Source organism: Mustela nivalis (genome assembly GCF_964662115.1).
Source record: "Mustela nivalis genome assembly, chromosome: 8".
Taxonomy (NCBI): domain Eukaryota; kingdom Metazoa; phylum Chordata; class Mammalia; order Carnivora; family Mustelidae; genus Mustela; species Mustela nivalis.
Genome location: NC_139027.1, coordinates 115,736,316 through 115,757,262, shown reverse-complemented (window position 1 = coordinate 115,757,262; position 20,947 = coordinate 115,736,316). Strand labels below are relative to the sequence as shown.

Sequence of the window (20,947 nt, the reverse complement as noted above, 5' to 3'; positions counted from 1 at the left end):
TGGTTAGTGATACAGGGTAGCTGGCTTTACATATGGAGGAAAAGGACCACAGGCCAAGGGATGTGACTTGAAGATGGAGTAGAGCCTCCAGAAAGAAACAACTCTATGTTGATCTCAGCCTGGTAAGACCCATATCGGAATTGTACAGAACTAAAGATAGGAAATTGTGTTGTTCTATGTCGCTAAGTTTGTGGTAATTTGTTACAGCAGTACTAGAAACCTAATGCAAATGGGTAACAGACACTCGAATTCATTTGTTGAATGGTGAATGAAACTGCAAAAACCCTTGGGTCTACAGACAATTGGGTAAAAGGGAAATCATTCACAGAATACAAATGGCCAACCAGCCATGGAAAACATCTCTAGGCCTGCTGATATTGAAGAGATGCAAATGAAAACCTACCATTTAACAGACAACCTGATCTTTTGGGGTCCTACCCACCAAGTTATCCAGAAGTGAATGTGGGGCTTCTCTAGGATGACTAGGCAGTGACCTCCAAATGCCAAATGGGGGGCAGTGGGAGGGCAGACATGGCACTTTAATCCATGCTTAAGTTTGGGTGTTTGTACTAAAGCTTTTTAGAGCTGTGCTTGTTTTTTTTTTTGTTTGTTTGTTTGTTTGTTTTTAAGATTTTATTTATTTATTTGACAGAGATCATAAGTAGGCAGAGAGGCAAGCAGAGAGAGAAGAAGGGAAACAGGCTCCCTGCCAAGCAAAGAGCCCGATATGGGGCTCAATCCCAGGACTCTGGGATCATGACCTGAGCTGAAGGCAGAGGCTTTAACCCACTGAGCCACCCAGGTGCCCCAGAGCTGTGCTTGTTTTATGAGGAAATAAAAACCTCTAGAATTGGGCCAAAAATTCCTGGGCATGACTAGTAAAGGCCTTGGGGGTTATCCAGACCCATATAAAACTATAACTGAAACATTTATGATCCAAGTATGCTGGAGTGTTTTACATGGGGTTTTATAAGCTGATGAGCTGATGCTTGCACATACCCCCACAGGACCCTTGAGAAATAAAGGTTAAAGGGAAAAATACTAAAAACTTACTAGACTGTATACTCCTTTTAAACACTCTTCTTTACTAATTGCATGTTTTTCCCAATAGAAGATAGTTTTTGCTTTTCTGTTCTCAAGGATCCCTAAAATTTGTTTTTACGTAACTAATGCTTTGTTTATATAATACGAATGATAAAACTTATTTGTATCTATACGGTGTAAACCCCATCGCAAGATATTTAGAAATAAAGCATAAACAAATACAAGCCACCATCCTACCACCCACCTCTTATGTGAGTTTTATAAACTCACATCTATTTGTGAAGCATGTTGTTCTTCTTAAAGTCCTAAGCAGAATAATAAGGATTATTGCATCATGGAATTATGGTTATACCCAAATCTTTAATCAGTCTTACAGAAACATTCAGACTCCAAAAATATTGCCAGATTTAATTTTTGTAAAAGCTGGGATAAATCTGTCTAGCAGAAAGCCTTCTTTGTTAACTTTTTACATTGCAGATGATAATCACTCCAAACTAAATGAGATAGCTAGGTGAGATTTTTATTACCTGCCTTTGGGCGCTAAACTTCCCATGTGTCCTTATCATTTATTAACTTCTCTCTTGAGTTATCATAGTTAAGTGGTGATGGATTCTATGCTCAATAACTTCTCATCTATTCATATTTGTTATAACAGTCTATTTTTATATGAGGCAACAGGCACAAACTACAGGGTACATAAAGACAGCTGCCAAAGTAGTCATCAAGCCCGTGTCCACCCAGCTGTGCTATTCTATAAACCATAGGGTTTAGCTCAACTCCAAAGTGGCCAGACTAACCTCGTTGATGAGGAACAAAGAGAAATCAAGTAACTTAAGTATTAAATTTCAGGGACTCGGTGACAATACAGTTGGAGCATTACTAGTTTTAGTTCTTGTATTATTATTACTATAAAGGATGTGTTTTTATACCACTATGTTAGCAATGTAAGTCAAGAAAAGTTAAAATGACTAAAACCAGCCAGTAAATCTAACCTGTTATATGTAAAAGATCATATATAAACAAATTTAATGTTACCGTATTGATACCCGTTAGGTTCTAAGGTTGCCTTATGCATTTTGCTCTAGAGAGTAATCCGATAATGTATAATAAGCCAAAAATTATGTATGGTATCAGGATAAACCAAGTAAAACTATTTTTCAGTGTCACTACTGTAGTCTAAGTTGTTTTTGGTACAACCCTATGTCATATATTATACATGTTATATACGATACACAGCTCTGCATCCAGATACTGATCTTGTCCTCAATGTAAAAGGAACAGGCTTCTAGAATGCTGCTTTTTCAGACTGTAGGCTGAGTTCTGTGAGTGGGTAATGAAATCAATGTAGTCACCATCAGCTCTGGCACAGATCAGAGAAGCAAGTATCAACATGCATTAACCACACTAACAAAACGCTAGGACACCTTAGCTTTAATGATCTCTATGCATGGGCATACAAACGTGGACTAAGTCCATGCTTGTAAGTCCAAATAAAAAATGGATTTTTAAAAAGATTTTATTTATTTATTTGACAGAGAGAGAGAGAAGACACACACACAGCGAGAGAAGGAACACAAGCAGGGGGAGTGGGAGAGGGAGAACAGGCTTCCTGAAGAGCAGGGAGCCCCATGGGGGACTTGATCCCAGGACCCAGGGATCATGACCTGAGCCAAAGGCAGATGCTTACCAAAGAGCCATGCAGATAAATCCAAAATTGATTTCTTAATAAGAGATAATGTCAAGTAAGTTTGGAAAACACAGCCTCAGTGAATAATCTCCACTGGGGCTAGGGCTTGGGACAGCTGATGTCTGGGGCCAGCACTTGTGAAGACTTGCAGTGGTACCCTCTGATGACGGTACAAAGGGGCTGATGGAGTAATGAGGATTCGTGGGATATGAAGATTGCAAAGAAGGATTAAGAAATGAGTTCCTCCAGGTGCCTGGGTGTCTCAGGCAGTTAAGGATCTGCCTTCGGCTCTGGACATGATCCCAGGTTGCCAGATTGAGTACTCCATCCAGCTGCCTTGCCCCCTGCCCCTTCCCCTGCTTGTGCGCACTCTATCTCTAATGAATAAAATCTTTTTTTTTTTTAAAGATTTATTTATTTATTTGACAGAGAGAGATTACAAGTAGGCAGAGAGGCAGGCAGAGAGAGAGAGAGGGAAGCAGGCTCCCCGCCAAGCAGAGAGCCTGATGCAGGACTCGATCCCAGGACCCTGAGATCATGACCCGAGCCAAAGGCAGCGGCTTAACCCACTGAGCCACCCAGGCGCCCCTCTAATGAATAAAATCTTTAAAAAATAATGAGCTACTCATTCAGAACACTACTTAAAACACCACCCCCCCCCCCCACTTCACTGAATATCACCCATATTTCTGGGCTCAGCAATCCCTGCCCTTCCCAACCAGGCCCCAACCTCCCTTTTCACCTACTCTCTCCTTTGCCCCAGGCTTTCCTGTTCCTCTAGCCAACACTGCACATCCCCTCAGTGAATCATAAGCCTTTACATTCTCGCACCTATCCTCCCCTCAGTCCAGAAGGCCTTACACAGATCAGTGTTTGGCCACACACCTGCTGGCTGGTCGCCCTATCAGATTAGCACCACTGCCCTGGGTGGATTGGGTGGATTGGGTCTTGTTTTGGCCACTGCACTTCCCTGGGGTGCTTAGCATCCTGCCTTGCACCCAGTAGGCTCTCCATAGATTATAAATGGTTAGTTTTGCTTTTTTATTTTATTTATTTATTTTTAAAGACTTTATTTATTTATTTGACAGAGAGAGATCACAAGTAGGCAGAGAGGCAGGCAGAGAGAGAGAGAGAGGAGGAAGCAGGCCCCCCACTGAGCAGAGAGCCCGATGCGGGACTCGATCCCAGGACCCTGAGATCATGACCTGAGCCGAAGGCAGCGGCTTAACCCACTGAGCCACCCAGGTGCCCCAGTTTTGCTTTTTTAAACACACTTTGGATGTGTTAAATAACTTGTGTTACAAAAATCCAACGTGTATCCCACATCCTATCCCACGGTGCCACTGTGTAGCCTGGGGGGGGGTCACTCAATTGCCAGATGAATGGGGAGACTACTGGAGGCTTCAAAGGGCCCAGCTTTTTTAGCCCCTTTTCTGAAGCTTACCTTGAGCCAAGATCATGGGATCATCTAGAGCTCATTGTGTTTATTTATTTACTTTAAAGTGATTTATTTATTTTATTTTTAAAATATTTAATTTTATTTCAGAGAGAGAGAGAGAGATCACAAGCAAAGTAGAAGGAGAGGGAGAAGCAGACTCCCAGCTGAGCAGGGAGCGGTACATAAGGCTTGATCCCAGGACGTGGGGATCATGACCTGAGCTGAAGGCAGACACTCAACCAACTGAACCACCCAGGTGCCCCAGTTTTATTTATTTTAGAGAGAGAGCGCACGCACGCATGAGTGGGAGGGCCAGAAGGAGAGGGAGAAAGAATACCAAGCAGACCCCGCACTGAGCACAGAGGAGCCCAACACTGGGCTTGATCCCACAACCCCGAGCTCACAACCTGAGCTGAAATTAAGGTCAGACACTCAACCGAATGCACCACCCAGGTGCCCCTATTTATTTTTTAAAAATGTTTTATTTTTAAGCCCTTCAAATGATCTTCTCCATGAGGGGGAATGAAGAAAAGGACTACCCATTTTGTAGAAGGTGGAGATGCTGACAACAGGGAAGACTCCATCAACAGGCTTATTAGAAGGATGAACTAAAGCATCTACTGTGATTATTTTTGTAATTTTGTCAATTATTAAATGACTACTTTCAAATTGAAAAAATCTTTTTATTTTCAAGTAATTTCTATACCCAACATGGAGCTTGAAGTCACAACCCTGAGATCAAGAGCCACAAGCTTCACCAACTGAGCCAGCCAGGGCCCCTTGTGTGTGTTTATTTATTTTTAAAGATTTTATTTGAGATAGAAATAGAGCGAGAGCACAAGCTGGGGGTGAGGGGACAGAGGGAGAGGGAGAAGCAGGCTTCCCGCTGAGCAGGGAGCCTGATGCAGGGCTGGATCCTAGGACCATGAGATCATGACCTAAGTCAAAGGCAGATGTTTAACTGACTGAACCACCCAGGCACCCCCCTCCATGTTTAACTTTAAACTTTTTGTTATGAGAAACGTTCAGTATAAAAATAAAGGAGTGGGGCACCAGGGTAGCTTAGTTGGTGATGTACCGACTAAGGGGAAAAGGGGCTACACAACTAAAGGCCTCAGGGTCACAGTCAAGGTCAAGTCCAGGGTCCCTGATTCATTTTTCATATATATGTTCTCAGCCCCCTGAGATTACCCTGGGCTCCAGAAGAAGTGAAAACTGTGCCCTCAGGAAGAAAAATAAAATCAGAGCTAGTGAATAAGCAAATGTAAATCCATGGCACTGAGATGTTTATGATCAGTTTCAGTACTACACACACAGATCAGTAATGTCATTGTTCTACTACTAGTAGATGTGTCTAGTCTACTGTTTGAGATGTTAAAGCATTTATTTTTTAATTAATTAATTAATTAATTTGACAGACAGAGATCACAAGTAGGCAGAGAGGCAGGCAGAGAGAGAGAGAGGAGGAAGCAGGCTCTCTGCTGAGCAGAAAGCCCGATGTGGGGCTCCATCCCAGGACGCTGGAATCATGACCTGAGCCGAAGGCAGAGGCTTTAACCCACTGAGCCACCCAGGTGCCCCGAGATGTTAAAGCATTTAAAGTATACATTAAAGTATATATTAAATTTGGGAACCTGAAATGTGGAGAATATTGAAGTAATAATTGTTTAAATGCTTGAAAAATTACAAGTGGCTAAACCTGAAAGTTTTCATTTATTGTAAAAGAGGTTCTACATACTGAGAAAAATGTTAATCACCATTTCAAGAACAGCTCGTCTGATAAATTTCTTAGATTAGTGGGTTGATCGCTAAAAAATTCAAAGGGTCATAGATTTTCTCCTTCACTCTAAGCCCTTGGGACATGAGGGGTTTTAGAAGGCTTCCAGGACACAAGAAAGGGACGTGCCTCTTCTTCCCTCCAGGCCTGTGAATGGAGGGTGCAATGTCCTGACGGAATATGGAGCTGGAGCTGCTACAGTCCTCCTGCAGCCTGGATGGCCTTGGCCAAGAGTGGAGGGGAAGGGCAGAGGAGACTTGGAGCCCCTGTCTTGCTCTGGGAGAAGCCCTTTCCAGTGGGAATTTTCATTACTTCTAACTTGATGGCCTGTCTCTCCACCCCACCCCCACCACCTTCTCAACCTAGGCACATGCTGAAATCTCCCACTGATGCCGCTGGGGTCCCACCCCCGGAGAGTCTGATGGCACTGGTTCAGGATGCAGCCTGGCGTGAGACTGCTGACAACTCCCCAGGGGCTTCTAATGAGCAACCAGGGCTGAGAACCATCACTCAAACTGTACGCTTTCTTTTCCCTTTACAATTTTATGTTCCTTTCTCATATTGTCAATACCTCTCTCTGTTTCTTCCCTCTCCTACTGGACTGTGGGCTCCCAGATGGCGTTCCAAACACTGCACGTGGTCCTTTTTAGCTCCAGGTGACTCCAAGTGCCTATAGCTGACAGAAGCAGCAGTCACGCCTCACTTGGAATTTAGGCACTATAGTTATTATTTATGGCACCAAGTGAGTCAAAGTCATCCTTGATGACACTCAGGAAGGCTCTACCCTACAGCCTAATGTCCTGTCTCCATCACCATCACCACAGACCGGTTCCTCCAGGGTAGGAGCAAAAAGCTGTCTCTTCTACCAGCAGAGGAAGTAGGTGGTTTATGTTTAGGGGCAACTCTGCATAAAAAATACACTTAAACCCATGCCTCACCCTCGGCACAGCCGGATGCTCATCCCATGAGCAGCCCACAGCAACTAGAGTGACTGACCCTACAGGAGAGACACCTCTTCCATCTCACACCCACTCCTGAGCATATGGTCCTTACATCCACCAGTGGGTGGAATCACCCACACCGTCTAAACTTTCTGGCCAGGATAGAGAGCTAAATTCATGGGATGGACCGTAGGAAGCACATCTCTCCACTTCACAACTCTACCCAGCTCAAACAGGTTCCTCCCTTCCTTCCATCTGCCTAGCCTCTGACCCTCCCTGACCACCCTTCCCGCCCTCTGAAAGGCTGATGTTGCTTAGGATTCTATCCTTGGCACTTCCCTCTTCTCTTTAAGGGCTCTCAGCACTCTGTAGGGATCCTCAAACCATCCACATAACCAATAATGAGACCTCCCTCCCCAGTTAGGGGAGATGTTGCCCTAAGGTTGCTTAATTTTGCTCTGGGAAGTGGGGGAGGGAGAAAAAGACCTCATCTTTGTAGGGTACAAAGGAATACAGTAATTGCTCAATATTCTTTTTCAATGAATGAACGCATGGTAAGGATGAAACTTTCATCTGCCCCCACAGGGCTCCTCCCATCCACCCCACAGATATGTTCTGAGGACTAGACTTCACTTGCTCATCTGGACTCCCAGGCCAGGCCTTCTGTCACACCAAGCCACACGAAGCTCAGCAGTGCTCACAGGCCTTTAATCTGTAACTGCCTGGCCACATTCCATCTCTCCCCCAGGGTGGAGGGGAGGGATTAAGCTGTACGCCCGGGTAGGCTGTGCAAGCTGCCAGTCCAAAAGGGAAGGGCTGGGTCAGGCTGGGGACTGGACAGGGGGCTCCCGGCCCCAGGCAATGAGGGAGTTGCTGGCCTGGGCAAGCTCAGTGATGGACACCCGGCCCCGCTGTCGGATGAAGTTAGCCACGGCAGCCAGTTCCTCAGGGGTTATGTAGATGAACTTGCCCCGGTCGTCAATCACACCTGTGGGGACAGGAGGGTTGTGGGGCTGAACCTTCTAGGGTCTCCTCCCCACCACTGCATGAGAATGCCCACCCACCTACCCCTTCACAAGTGGCTCAGAGCCCTCCCAGCCTGCCCACCTGCCTGGGCTCCTCTGGCTGCACCCAGTCCTGACTATGCAAGTCAAATCCAAATCCAGCTTTCTTGCCTGTCCCAGTCACCCAGAGCTGCTCCCAGGCCTGGGCACCTCCCTCGGCTCAGCGGCCCTCCTGCACACCACTTCCCCACCTGGGGCCGAGACAGGGATCATCCGGCCTCCACAAAAAAGCCCTGCAGGCCCTCTGTGGCTAGACACACCCCAAGGCCAGGGCCTATGGTGACTGACTGTCATCCTCTCACCTGTCAGAGTCCCCTCAGCCAGCAGGTCCTGGATGCGGTTTATGGTATCCTATGAGAAGAACAAGTCTCAGAGTAGAGATGGGCACTGCCATCCCAAAAGACAGCTGCACTCTCCCTCCCACCACAATCAAATCTCCTCCTCTCCTTCTCTCGGCCACCCCCAATGTGACTCTCTGCTTCTCGTCTGGAGGGGTTCAAGGGAGATAGGGCCGTGGTCCCAGGGCACTGTAAGACCTCCGAGAGAGGCTTTCTTCAAGGCAGGAGAGGAGTGGTGGAGACATTTGGCGACGAAGGCTGGCACAGCCTGTTTGCAAGAGAGTTGTCAAGGTAACTGGGTTTGGGCTGCCTCGCTTACAGGGGTTGCTGGAGTGATGGGGTTTGGGCTCTTTTCTTTTTCCTCTGTCTAGTAGGAAGGCAAGATTCCTGGGGTGCCAAAAAATTCCTACAGTCTACTCTTGCTTGAGGGCATTAAGACTCCTATCTTTAAGGATAGGTCCCCCTCTGACAGCCATATAGACCCTTTGGCCACATTCCACGGAGCAGGCCACCTTCAAGGGCTTACCTGAGTCCGCAGGCCCACCTGGGAAGCCAAGTCTTCCAAGAGGACGACCTTGGACTGCTGCAAGGAGGGGGAAGGGAGAAAGCCTCTCAGCACCGGAGCCCTCTGAGGTTGGCACACTGGCCTGTTCTGCTCTGGGTGGCTGGCTAAGCAGGCTCCATGCTCCCATGGGAGAGCTTTGTTTCTCTCACACACTACTCACATGCTCTCCCAGCTGCCTGTACAAACACACACACACACTCATCGACTCTCATGCCCATGCTTACTGGAAGGGATCTGCTCAAACCAACACCTGCCCCACGAGTCACATCCTGGCCTGGGGACTACCCTGAGACAGACACCCATGGAGAGTCAAGCACAACTGCTACCTTTCTCCCCTGTATCCAGCTGTATCACTTTAACATTGTGAACAGGCCGGAAGGGGAAGCACCACAGAGATGAAGGGAGAGGCTGACAAATGCCAAGAGCTTATTAAAAAACTGTCGCTAGGACCTGCGTTTGCTGAAGACCTGCCAGGACCAGGAGCTGAGAAGGTGTGGGGGGTGCAGAGGTGAAGAAGACATAGCTCCTGCCCTTGAGCTCATAGCCGGCAAGACGACAGGCGAGAACGTGGACAAGAAGAGAGCAGATGGGAAGCCCTGATGAGCCAGGGTCTTGGTAGGAGCAGTACAGCTCATTCTTGTCTCACCTCTGTTCACTGCCCCCTTGGCCTGAGACCCCCACCACCCTGACGTGCCACACTGCTCCCCATCCTCTCTTCACTCTGCTGAGGCACTGTGTCCACCCTTAAAATTACTGTCACTAAATCTGCTCAGAGCTTTCCACGCATGGCCGTGCTCCATGTGCCTCCCTCACACCCTCAGTAGAAACTTCGGTTCCTGACGGAGGGCAGGGGTGTGACCGAGGGTCCACCGCTGGGTCCTACGCAGGCATCTGCCCTGCCTCCCCCATCCCCTCCCCAGACAGATAGCATGTGACTTGAGAGAAGGCGGTCTTCTGTGTGTCCAGGAATCTTCCATAGCAAATGAGCGGGGGGAGGAGTGACACAGTGACGCCTCCTCAGCTGCAGATGGCATGTGACTGTTCAAAATGCCAAAATGAATGTGCAAGCCGGGAGGCAAGTGAGTGGTGGCTGGGCCAGGGGGTGGCAAGCACAAGGTGACCTGGCCAGCTGGCCTCTACCTACAAAGCAGGGAGTAGGCCCTGGGTTCTCAGTGACAGCTCAGAATGTGACCACAGAGTCACCCCAGGGGTCCCTGAAGACCTGGCCTGAGAGAATCCTGGGGCCCAAAGTACATTTAGAAAAACAAACCAACCCACTTAGCCCTGCTCAAAAGGGAGAGAGGATCGGCAAGAGGAAGTTAGGCCTACGCTGCACATAAACTACACCTAGCACGAAAACATGCCTCCGGGTCTGAAATGCTAGCATTCAAGGGCCTGTTCCCCTGGAAGCCTGGAAGAAGGCAGGTGGGCTCAGTTTGGAAGTTGTCCTTCTCCCTGAGACAGCAGCTGTAGGAGGATCAGCCTGCGCAGGCTGGAAAGACCTCTGCGGTCCAGGAGAGTCTGGAGAACCCCCCAGAAAACGGCCTCTCTAGAGAGCCTCTGAAAGCAAGGGCCGGAATTGCCCCCGAGGCCTCTACTTGAGTCTCTGCAGAGGTGAGGGGGAGCTGAAACTGGTGGATGAGGGCTTCCTGGAGGATAGACTCAAGATCTGTCACTGCCCACTGGGTCGGTGGGGATGGTGAGTTCCAAACAGCAGCAGGAAAGTGTGAGAGATGTCCTGGCAGCCCTCGGGGGTTCCATCAGAGAGGAAAGAGCTCTCTCCCCACTAGGAATACCAGGCCCCCAGGCCATGAGTCCAGCCCCTTACTGCTGGGAGGAGTTTGAACCCTGCTCCCTTTGGAAGAAGTTGGGGTGGGGAGGATTATGCAAGGCCTGGCTCTTTGGCACCCCCTAGTAGCACCCCCTCCACCGCCTCCACTCCCTCTGCACTCCTTCCCTCAGCCGCCTCTGCACCTCTGAGTTGCACTTGAAAACCTCTCCCCTCGGAGCATCCTTCGTGGGAGAGAAGTTGCTTAGCAGCAAAGCAGAGCAGGACATGCTTATGCAACTCCAAGCAGCATCCAGCCCGGCTCCAGACGGACGGGGACACACATGCTGTCCCGCCCTAGATTCCAAAGGAAACATCATCCTGTTTCCCTGCAGACCCGAGTTCCTGGTCAGAAACACGTGGCCGGGGATGCTTGTTTCAACTCAACAGAGCTCAGTGTGACAGAACTGACAGAAAACACATGTGAAGAAACTTGAAAACACAGTGACTCACTGAGCGTGGGGTCTGAGGAGCAGGGAGACTGTCAAACCCTAAATGTGAGGAAGTGATTGAAGGCTCAGGCCTCCCACACAGACCAGGTCCCTCTCCACTGTCAAAGCAGAAGGGGCTCTTCTGGCCAGGACTGGGCAGCACTGACTCCCAGGGGTCCCCTGCCCACCCCTGCATGGGCTCAAGTTAGCCACCAACAGCCCCAGCTTGGGTCCACTCCTTCTACAGAGAGCACACGTGAAACGCACACACATGCACACACAACACACAAGCGTGAGGCAGGGAGCGGACGCCCAGGCTCCGTTCCGTGGCTTCTTACCTTAATGTAGTTGATGAACTCAGTCAGGAAGCTGTGGGACTAGAGGAACAGAGAAATCGGGGTGAGTGTCCCCCTTGCAGGGGCTACAGGGGTCTATGCCACCCGCTTGCCATCTGTGTGAGCAAAGCTTCCCACAGTAAGGGGTTCGGAGGCACCCCCTCTTCCAAACCTGAGCCTGCTGGGCCTAATGCCTACCCACCTTTCAGGGCATGACAAGGGCAGCAGGCAAGGAATGATGGGGTGTCTGGGAGTGGGTGGCAGGCTTGGTGGGCACAGAGATGGGCCTTCCAGGGGCTGCAGGCCTACCTGTTCCTCAGTCATGGTCTCGCCCACACCTTCCTCCTCCACCACGAAGGCTTCCTTCAGTTTCAGGTACTCCTCATGCTCCCGCTGGGCCTGCTCCTCCCGTGCCTTCCTCTCTTCCTCCTCCTGTGGACAAGAGGTAGGTATGTTGGGGCAGGTGCCCACCCCATCCCTGTTCTGGGCTCTGCTGCCCCCACAGGGCACCAGCACATACAGTCTGGCCCTTTCTCGGGGACAGAGTTCCTGTAAGACACTGCTCCCTCAACCCAAGGCTGAGCTACAGGCTGAGGCCCTTCTTCTTATCAGTTCCATCACCTCCCAGAAAAGTGCTGCTCAGCCCCCTCTCCTTTAAAATGCTGCCAATGATCCCCTCCTTGTCATGTCCACACTTCGTGTACAAACACCCAGGCTCCATTTCCTCATCATCCATTCACTCAATTCCATCATACTCAACTCCACCAAAACAAGTGCTATGGTCTTACCCATGCCCTTCATCCCACCCAATCCAAAGGGACAACATCAGTCTCATAACCCTGTCCTCTCAGTGGTGCTGGAGAGAGCTGACCATTTCGTCTTCCCTCGCTTGACTGGCAGATCCCACCTCTATTGGGCTTCCTCTTGCTCCTTGGGTCACTCTTCTCACCTCCTCCATTGCTCAGCCCTGTCCCTCCTCCCTCCTTCCCCTCCTCAGGCCACCTCGCCATGCCCACAGCATCAACAACCATGTCCTTGCCAGCGACTGCCACCGCTGTACCCTGCCCCAAATCTCTCCTCCCATATGACGCACTCACTGGGCCATCTCACAGGTACCTCAAGTTGAGTACATCCCAGAAAGACCCTGTGATCTACTCCCCACACGTCCAGTCCCTGGCTCAGTGCGTCACAGAGCCATCTGGCCAGCTGGTCAGAAATAAAGTTCTATCTACCGTTTCTGTCTTCAACTTCCGGAAAACTTCTCAGTCTGACCATGCCACTTCACCACCACCACCGCCCAGTGCCGTAGCGTCCCTCCAAGTCAGCCTATTTTCCAGAGCTCTCAAAAAGATTTTTTTTAAACATGTAGCTAAAGCTAGGACAGAGAATACACAAAATAAGCCTGGAGCATCTTGCAGTGCCAAAAAGGAAGCAAGTACTCAGAAAACAAAACAATGAGGTTACGTCAAAGGTACACAGGGCCAACTGCAAGAGCTCCTGCTGACCTAAGTGACAAGGTAAATGAGATGGTATCAGACCATAACGCAACACACAAAACATATCCAAGTCCATGTAGGTATAAACAACTAAATATATACACAGCAAAGAAAAGGTAAATCTTCCATATAGAAAAATCCCCAATACTTTGCATACTTTGCTCTAGAGAAGGTGGAGAATAACTTCCCACCCCTTAAGTGTGGGCTGTGCACAGTGACTTGTTTCCAAAGAACTACAGGAAGGAGGGCGTAACATCACAGCAGACAAATCTGGCAAAGAAAACCTGAGCCAAGCAATCCAGGTTAACATCAGTTGTGACACGCCAAGTTGACAGCAGGTATCCTTCATATGCGGCGTTGAGAACGGCCCTTCATCTCTGATCTTCTTCCCCAAAATCCATAACCCGGTCCAACCATGAGATAAAAAAATGAGTCCAGCAAACTGAGGAATATTCTATAAAGTATTTGCCCAATACCCCTCAAAACTATCAAGATCACTAAAAGCATGGAAAAATCTGAGAAAATGTCACAACCAGAGGAGCCTAGGGAGACATGATAAGTCAGTGTAATGTGGCATCCTAGAAGTGACCATTTAAAAGGATAGTGGAGGGGTGCCTGGGTGGCTCAGGGGGTTAAGCCTCTGACTTTGGCTTGGGTCACGGTCCCAGGGTCCTGGGATCAAGCCCCATGTCGGACTCTCTGCTCAGCAGGGAGCCTGCTTCCTCCTCTCTCTCTGCCTGCCTCTCTGCCTACTTGTCAACTCTGTATGTCAAATAAATAAATAAAATCTTTATAAAAAGAAAAAAAAATAAAAAAATAAAAGGATAGTGGAGGAAATTAATGAAATCCGAATAATGAATAATGTGTGGGGTTTAGTTAAAACAATATATTGGTACTGGCCGTGGGAAATATACCACAATAAGGTAAGGTGCAGGGGAGGAGAACCCCAGGACATTTAAGGTCCATCAGACAGGGTCATTATTCAGAAAGGTAAAAGTGCAACCTCCACTAACGCCTCCTCTCTCCTGTGCTCCGGCCCGCTTACTACAGTAGCCAAAGCCAGGCTTCCTGCCAGCAAGGGTCCCTGGACAGCAGGGCCAGGGAGAGGCCAAAGGCACCAGCGAGGTCTCCCTAACTGGGGCAGTCCTGGCTTTCATTCTGTATACACATTGCACTTTTGTGATGTTCCCTTTCTTGGGCACCAGTTCTCAGAAAGGAAGCATCTGGCAAACAAATGCTCACTAACCACCTCTACCATAGTGGTTTGCATTCTCTGAGCATCTATCTCCTCCAGGCCAGGCCCTCCACAGGACCTGACTCAGGCAGGATCCATCAGCTCTTACAATGACCTTTAACAACTTCAAGCGCTTTAGGATTCAGACCCTACTCCCTCTCTGACTTTTCTCCTTCTTGCTTAGCTTGTTTTAGCCACTCCAACCACCGCAATTTTCTTTAAATGCTTCAGACATGTTCAATAAATCACATGCACAAAAATCCCCATCACCGGCTCTGCTTTTCAGCAGCAGTTTTGTACAGGTTGTGTTTAGAGTCTGGGGACCAAATAAACCACGGCCTGTTCCTAAACGCAGTCCATGGGCCGTCTCCTAGGTTAGAAGTGTGAGGAGCTGCATAAGAAGCAAGGTGCCGGGGCACCTGGGTGGCTCAGTGGGTTAAGCCTCTGCCTTCGGCTCAGGTCATGATCTTGAGGTCCTGAGATCAGGCTCTCTGCTCAGCGGGGAGCCTGCCTACCCGCCCCCCCGCCTGCCTCTTTGCCTACTTGTGATCTCTGTCAAATAAATAAATAAAATCTTAAAAAAAAAAAGAAGAAGCAAGGTGCCTGCAGGTGTCAGATGTCAGGACTGCAGGTGGGGGGTGGGGTGGGGTGGGGTGGGGGGTGGTGTCTGTCTGTCTCACCTTTTGTTCCTCCTCCAGACGAAGCCGCTCCTCCTCTTTCTTCCACTCTGCCTCACGCTGGGACTCGAGGCGTTTCCGTTCCTCACGTTCAGCCTCCTCTGCCTGGAGAGAGGCCTTCATAGGGAGCACATCCCTACCCCCAACCAGACCTTGCCTACCTCACAAACAGGCCAGGGTGGCAAGGTGTGGGCCGGACCATGGACCCAAGCTGTAAGAGACAGTCAGGCAAGCAGCATGCAAAAAGCCTGAGGGGCCTGACATAGGGGACAAGGAAGGCAGGACCTTTCCACACTTCCCAGAGCTGCACCCCAACCCTCCTGCTTGCCTCACGCTGGGCTTTTCGAGCCTGTTTCTCCTCTAGCTTCCGTAGTTTCTTGGCTCCAATTTTCCCGGACAGGTGACTTTCCACCGGCTTCTCGATACCTTCTTCCTCCTGGCCTGAGTATGGTCAAAGAAAGACAGTTCAGGTCCTGTAGAGAGCTGATGAAGATGGATCCATCCTACCCCTTGTCCCTTTCTACATGGCAGCAAATCCTGTTCCTCTCACCTGCAGATGTCACTAGCCTAGCTCTGCCCTCCACAAACATCTACCAGGAACACAGAAATTAATGCTCTGAGTGTGTGTATGTGACAATGTGTGAGCCGAGTGTGTGTGTGTGTTGAGGGTAGAGGGTAAGGTAGGGGAAAGGTGAGGGAATCATGGGGCAAGGGAACAGATAGCAACTTTAGCCAGTGCATCACCATGAAAAGGGAGATGTCAGGTTCCAATATCCGAGCATCTGAAAATCACAGGCAGGGATGTTTGGGCTTGCGGACTTCTCTCGTTTGTCTCTGAGCCAAACCTCAGGGAAGGATGGCCTCATGGGGAAATGTATCCCTGTCTCGTATCTAAAATTGTCCTCACTCTGTTTAGGAACTGCTAAGGGTTCTGGGCTCAGCCCCTGGCCAAAAAGACAGCTCCAACCCCAAGACTACCTAAAGTTAGGGCCAGCTAAAAGTTAAAGATTTGTTGGGGCACCTGGGAGGCCCCTAAATCTTGATTTTGGCTCAGGTCATGATCTCAAGCCCTGCCTCTGGCTCTGCACTCAGTGTGGCATCTGTTTGAGATTCCCCTGTACTTTTCCCCTCTCTATCTGCTCCTCCCCCTGCTTGTGCTACAAGCATGCATATGTATGTGCATGTGTGCACTCTCTCTCTCAAATAAATGAAATTTAAAAACCAAAACCTGTTGATGCCCAAGCAGCAGAGATGTCTGATCCTAAGTCTGAGACAAGAGGAGTGGCACCACAGACTGCCTCTTTTTTGAGCTAACGGGCTAATTCCCAAAAGTACCAGGGCAAAAGTCCCAAGTGCCCCTTCTTCAGGCTCAAGCCAGGTTTGACCACTGCAGATGAGATATTTTTTCCCAAAATCTGAGGGCCTCTGTCGGTCTCCCAGGGATATGGAAGCTCCATCAAAAAAATGTCTCCAACCCTAAACCCTTCTAGGATTACAGGTGACCTCACCTCAGGAACTGCAGAGGCTCTTAGCTGGGTACTCTGGTCCTAGAGTGAGGTTCTCAGAAAATGACTGTGCCCATACCAGTAAGGTGCTGGGATATAAGAAGTGGGCTGAGGAACTATCTAGGTCAATCTAAAGACCCCTGTCCTCTTGCTTAGACACTGAAAGCCAAAATGAAGGAAGAGGGGGCTAGCCCAATGGAATAGGGATCAGGGTCCAGAATTGCTGGTCAGGGTCCAGAACCAGGACCAAAGGATGGGTCCCATGACTCCTCTCCCCCAACCCTATCCTTTGGCTCCCAGACATGTCTCCTACACTATAGCTTCACATCCCATTCTTCCACCCAGCTTTGGAGGTCCCTTCATGCCCTAAACCAGCCCCTTTCTCCTCTAGGCTGGGCCCTTCTCACCTGGGATGATGGCTTCCTCCTCATTCTCATCCACCTCTGCCCAGGTGACACGCTGGGCTCGGCGCTGGGCCTGCAGGCGGCTGCCCAAATCCCTCCGGCGCCGGGGCCTGCCCCCAGTTCTCTGCTCCTCAGGCTCCAGGGGCCGAGGCTGGGCCACTGAGCCTGCTACTACCGGCAGCTCCTCATTGTGCAATGGCTCCTGGCCGGCTGTAGGGAAGAGAGAAACCACACAACTGTCTAGCAGTCCAACCCACCTGATGGCAGGGGACCAGCACCCTGGAAGCCTCACCCTCCACTCAACTTCCTCCAGTTTATGGCAGCCTAAAGCACAAAGCCCCAGTTTCTCAGATCATAAGGGCCTTTATAACCCAGACCCACACCTTGGTCCTTTGCAGCAGGATCACCTGTTTCCTCCTGCCTTTGTCAATACCTTTCCAGCCAGCTGGCCAGAAGACTACCACCCTGGAGGAGGAGATGAAGGCCAACTTCCTCCAGGAAGCTCACCCTGACTTCTCCAGACTACATCTGAATGCCTACTGCAAGACTGCATTTATTTCTTGCCTGCCTAACACCACCTGCCATAGTTTTATAAGGCATGCCACCCGGGAGCACACCTGGGGAATGAGGCTTCCCTTCCAGGAAGATTTCCCGGCTATCTGCCTTACTTCAGCTCTCTCCACCTGCCCGACCCCTGCCCTTGGAGCATATAAGTGCTCTCCAATAGCCTGTGGGCCCAGAGAGGAGGAGAGACATATACACAAACCCACATACTGACAAGAAATGGGGGATGGAAGATGATATGCACATCTGTTCTGTACCCTAGCAGATGACCTGAGCTCCTGGTCGGGGTGCAGGAGAGAGAAGGGTGCACAGGTGCTCTCTTTGAGGCGTAAAGAGAGAGATTCAGGGAGTTACAGCTCGTAGGTAGGCACAGTATACTCAAGGGCCCCCTTCTTGGCACCTGCTCTGGAGCCAACCTGGGTGGGACGGAACAACCCTGCGGTCTCTCCTAGGGGCGCACAGGGGAGAGACCCAATGACGGATGGGGGAGCATGTTCACCAGGGGACCGGGCCCCTTTGAGTCTAGAGTGCCGGGGGGCGAGGACAGGGATAGAGTGAGACTATCTTTGAGACTGGGGGGGAAGGTGTAGAGGAGCTGCCATTCCGTCCGCGAGTAGAGTTGCTGCACTGCGGTTCACCGCCGCGTCCGCGACGCGCAGGTATGCGCAGGCGTGCAACGGGCCTGCAACAGGACAAGAGCGACCGGCGCGGAGCACTCGTCAGTCCAGCCGGGCAGCCCAGCGCATGCGCAGGAACCGCGGTGCGACGGCCTACAAAGGCTCAGGAGGCCAGAGAACGCGGCCCCACCGGCCCTGGAGCGGCGGCTTCTCCTACCTGCTGTCGTCCGGCCCCGGCTGTGAGTCAGGAAAAAGATAAGGCCGACAAGCAGAGCCGCCGCCACCAGGTACACCACGGGGGCCACCATGACAGCAGCTTCCAGGCGGAACCGGCGCGTCCACCCGGAGGCCCCGGATCTCCCGGGCCCCGCCCAACGGCTGTATGGCCCCACCCGTTTCAAACTCTAAACTCCGCCCACCAGCCGGGGCCCCGCCCAGGCCGCACACTCCCTAGAGACGCCTCAATTTTTCACTGTAAAAGGAATTTGGGGGGCATATGAATACTCATAACTGGAAATGGTCTCAAACGATTTTGTGCTGTGCCACATTTATATGTGTTTTAAAAGCATTAAGCAATATCGCAAAGCGTTTATAGAAACATACATATGTAGAAAAAGTACAAAAAAATGCTAAGGAATGATACCAATTTCAAGATAGATGTTGGGAGGAGGGAAAACGATGGATGAGATTTGGGGCAGAGCTTTGCCTATATCTGTGACATATGATTTCGTAAAAAAAAGAGAGGGGAGGAGAAGAGAACAAATCTTATATTTAAATGAGTTGTGATATTATTTTTGTACCCACACCTGCAACTTTATACCCATTTTAGTACAAAATTAGCTTTATTAGACTACTACGAGAATTTGTGACCCAGTTTTCCATAGTGAGCACTCAAAATTTAAGTACCCGTGGAATTTAATTTCCCTTTAATTCTTAAGAATTATTTAGAAAGGGTCTCCTGGGTAGCTCAGTTGGCTAAGCATTTGCCTGCAGCTGGGGTCATGATCACAGGGTCCTGCCCGGTTCCCTGCTCAGTGGGGAGCCTGCTTCTCCCTCTCCCTCAGCCGCTCCCCTTGTCCATGCTCTCAAATAAATAAATAAATAAATAAAATCTTAAAAAAAGAATTATTTAGAAACTAGGTAGTAATTATACCTCAATAAAATTGCGGAAAAAACCTGGGGACAGTATGTAAACTCAAGATTTTTGAAAAAGTAAAAATCTACTGGGGATTTGCTGTAACAGTAGTATGAAGCTCTTTGTGTGTGTGATAATACAAAGATCCAAGGAACAATGGTATGAAGTGTAAGATTTGAAAAAAGATGGCACCATGTGAACATTTTAACATTTGTTAAGCTGGAATAGTGGAACTTCTGCATCTATTTTATTATTTCCTGTAACTCTGGAATATGTCATAATTTACATTTTTAAATTTTAAGCAAGCAAATAGGCCAGAATAGGTGAAATAAAAATAGCAAATGTTGAAAATTATTAAAGTTGGGTAATGGGTATGTTTCCTCATTCTACTGCTCTTTTCTATTTTTTGTAAAGTTTGACATTTTTGTTTAAGTTTGAAATTTCCCATAATAAAATTTTTATTATAAAACTAAAAATTAGGGGCACCAGGTGGCTCAGTTGGTTAAGCATCTGCCTTTGGCTCAGGTCATGATCCTAGGGTCCTGGCACAGAGCTCCACATTGGGCTCCCTGCTCCGTGGGGAATATACTTCTCCTTCTCCCTCTGCTGCTCCCCTCCACTGCGCCCCCTTCTTGTGCACACATGCGTGCACACTGTCTCTCAAATAAATAAAATCTTAAAAAACCTAAAAATTTTGGGGCACTTGGCTGGCTTAGTTGGAAGGGCATGTGACTCAAACTCACCATCTCAGGGTCGTGGCTTTGAGCCCCACAATGGGTATAGTGATTTCTAAAAAGCAAACTTTAAAAAAAAAAAACTAAAAAGTAAGACTTTATACATTTTTGTGTGTAATTTGCACATGCACAGAAAGTTTCTGGGAAGTCAAAACAACAAACTGTCAATAGAAATAACTCTTCCTTGCTGCCTCAAACAGATAACCATTTTTACAGTTTTCATTTAGAGTTCTCAGGTTCTCAAAGTCCTGGACCCCAAGCATATTATTTAAGGTTTGTGGAGGGGGAGGAAGATGGCTGGGAGAACAACAGTGAAACAGCTGCTGCCCTGGTCCAGAGGAACCAAACAGGGCTGGGTTCAGACAGTTGTAGTGGGGATGGAGAGAAGGGACTGATCGGGGAACTCTTTTAGAGGTAGAATTCAGGATCCAAAGATCTGGCTAAGGGAGTGGGCATGGAGAAGGCATGATAGATGTGAGAGGCTGTAGGGATGAGGGAATGGAATTGAAATACTGAAGTCCCAAGCTTGGGAAATGTTGAGAAGAAGCTTTAGGCTATGCCAAATTTAAATTCAAAGGCAAGTAGTTGGATCTGAAAACAAAAAATAAGCTCAAATTTACAGAGAGCAGATCTGTAGTTGGGTTAGGGGAGAGTGGGTGAAGGGGGCTGAAAGGTATAAACTTCCTTATAAAATAATCCTGGAGATGTACAGCATGGTAAGTAATATGCTGACTACAGTTAACAATACCGTACTGCATATTTGAAAGTTGCTGAGAGTAAAGTCTAAAGGTTCTCCTCACAAGAAAAAAGAAAAAAAAAAAAAAAAAAAATATATATATATATATATATATATATATATATATATATATATTTAACTATGGAAGGTGATCCATGTTAACCAGACTCACTGAGGTGAATGTTCCCAAATGTATACAAATATCAAATCATTAGTTGTACACCTGAAACTAACATACTGTGACATGTTAATTATGCCTTAATTTAAAACAAGTCCTTTTTTAAATCCACAGTCAAGGTCATCAGAGCTGGCTGGCAAGGAAGAGAGGGTGGGTCTGGAGGTGAGGTGAGGCGAGGCGAGGTTTGCTGCCCTTGCCCAGAAGAAAAGCGCTCTCAGA

General features: G+C 48.7%; 1 protein-coding gene across 1 annotated transcript; it reads right to left on the bottom strand.

Moving 5' to 3' along the window:
* Positions 1–7,574: 7,574 nt before the first annotated feature.
* Positions 7,575–18,342, bottom strand: DDRGK1 (DDRGK domain containing 1). The gene is made up of 9 exons (XM_082744548.1): positions 18,163–18,342; positions 16,768–16,974; positions 15,184–15,296; positions 14,859–14,960; positions 11,758–11,880; positions 11,452–11,490; positions 8,816–8,872; positions 8,254–8,302; positions 7,575–7,875 (listed from the first exon to the last, which is right to left on the bottom strand). The coding sequence occupies exons 1-9, from the start codon at positions 18,251–18,253 to the stop codon at positions 7,709–7,711; spliced, it is 948 nt and encodes a 315-aa protein (XP_082600674.1). The 5' UTR covers positions 18,254–18,342; the 3' UTR covers positions 7,575–7,708.
* Positions 18,343–20,947: the final 2,605 nt, after the last annotated feature.

Coding starts and splice junctions, on each gene's coding strand:
- DDRGK1 (XM_082744548.1), bottom strand. CDS start 18,253: ATGGTGGCCCCCGTGGTGTACCTGGTGGCGGCGGCTCTGCTTGTCGGC. Junction 15,297..16,767: donor GGAGGAAGCCATCATCCCAG/GTGAGAAGGGCC, acceptor GACCATACTCAG/GCCAGGAGGAAGAAGGTATC. Junction 8,873..11,451: donor AGTTCATCAACTACATTAAG/GTAAGAAGCCAC, acceptor CCCTCCTTGCAG/CAGTCCAAGGTCGTCCTCTT.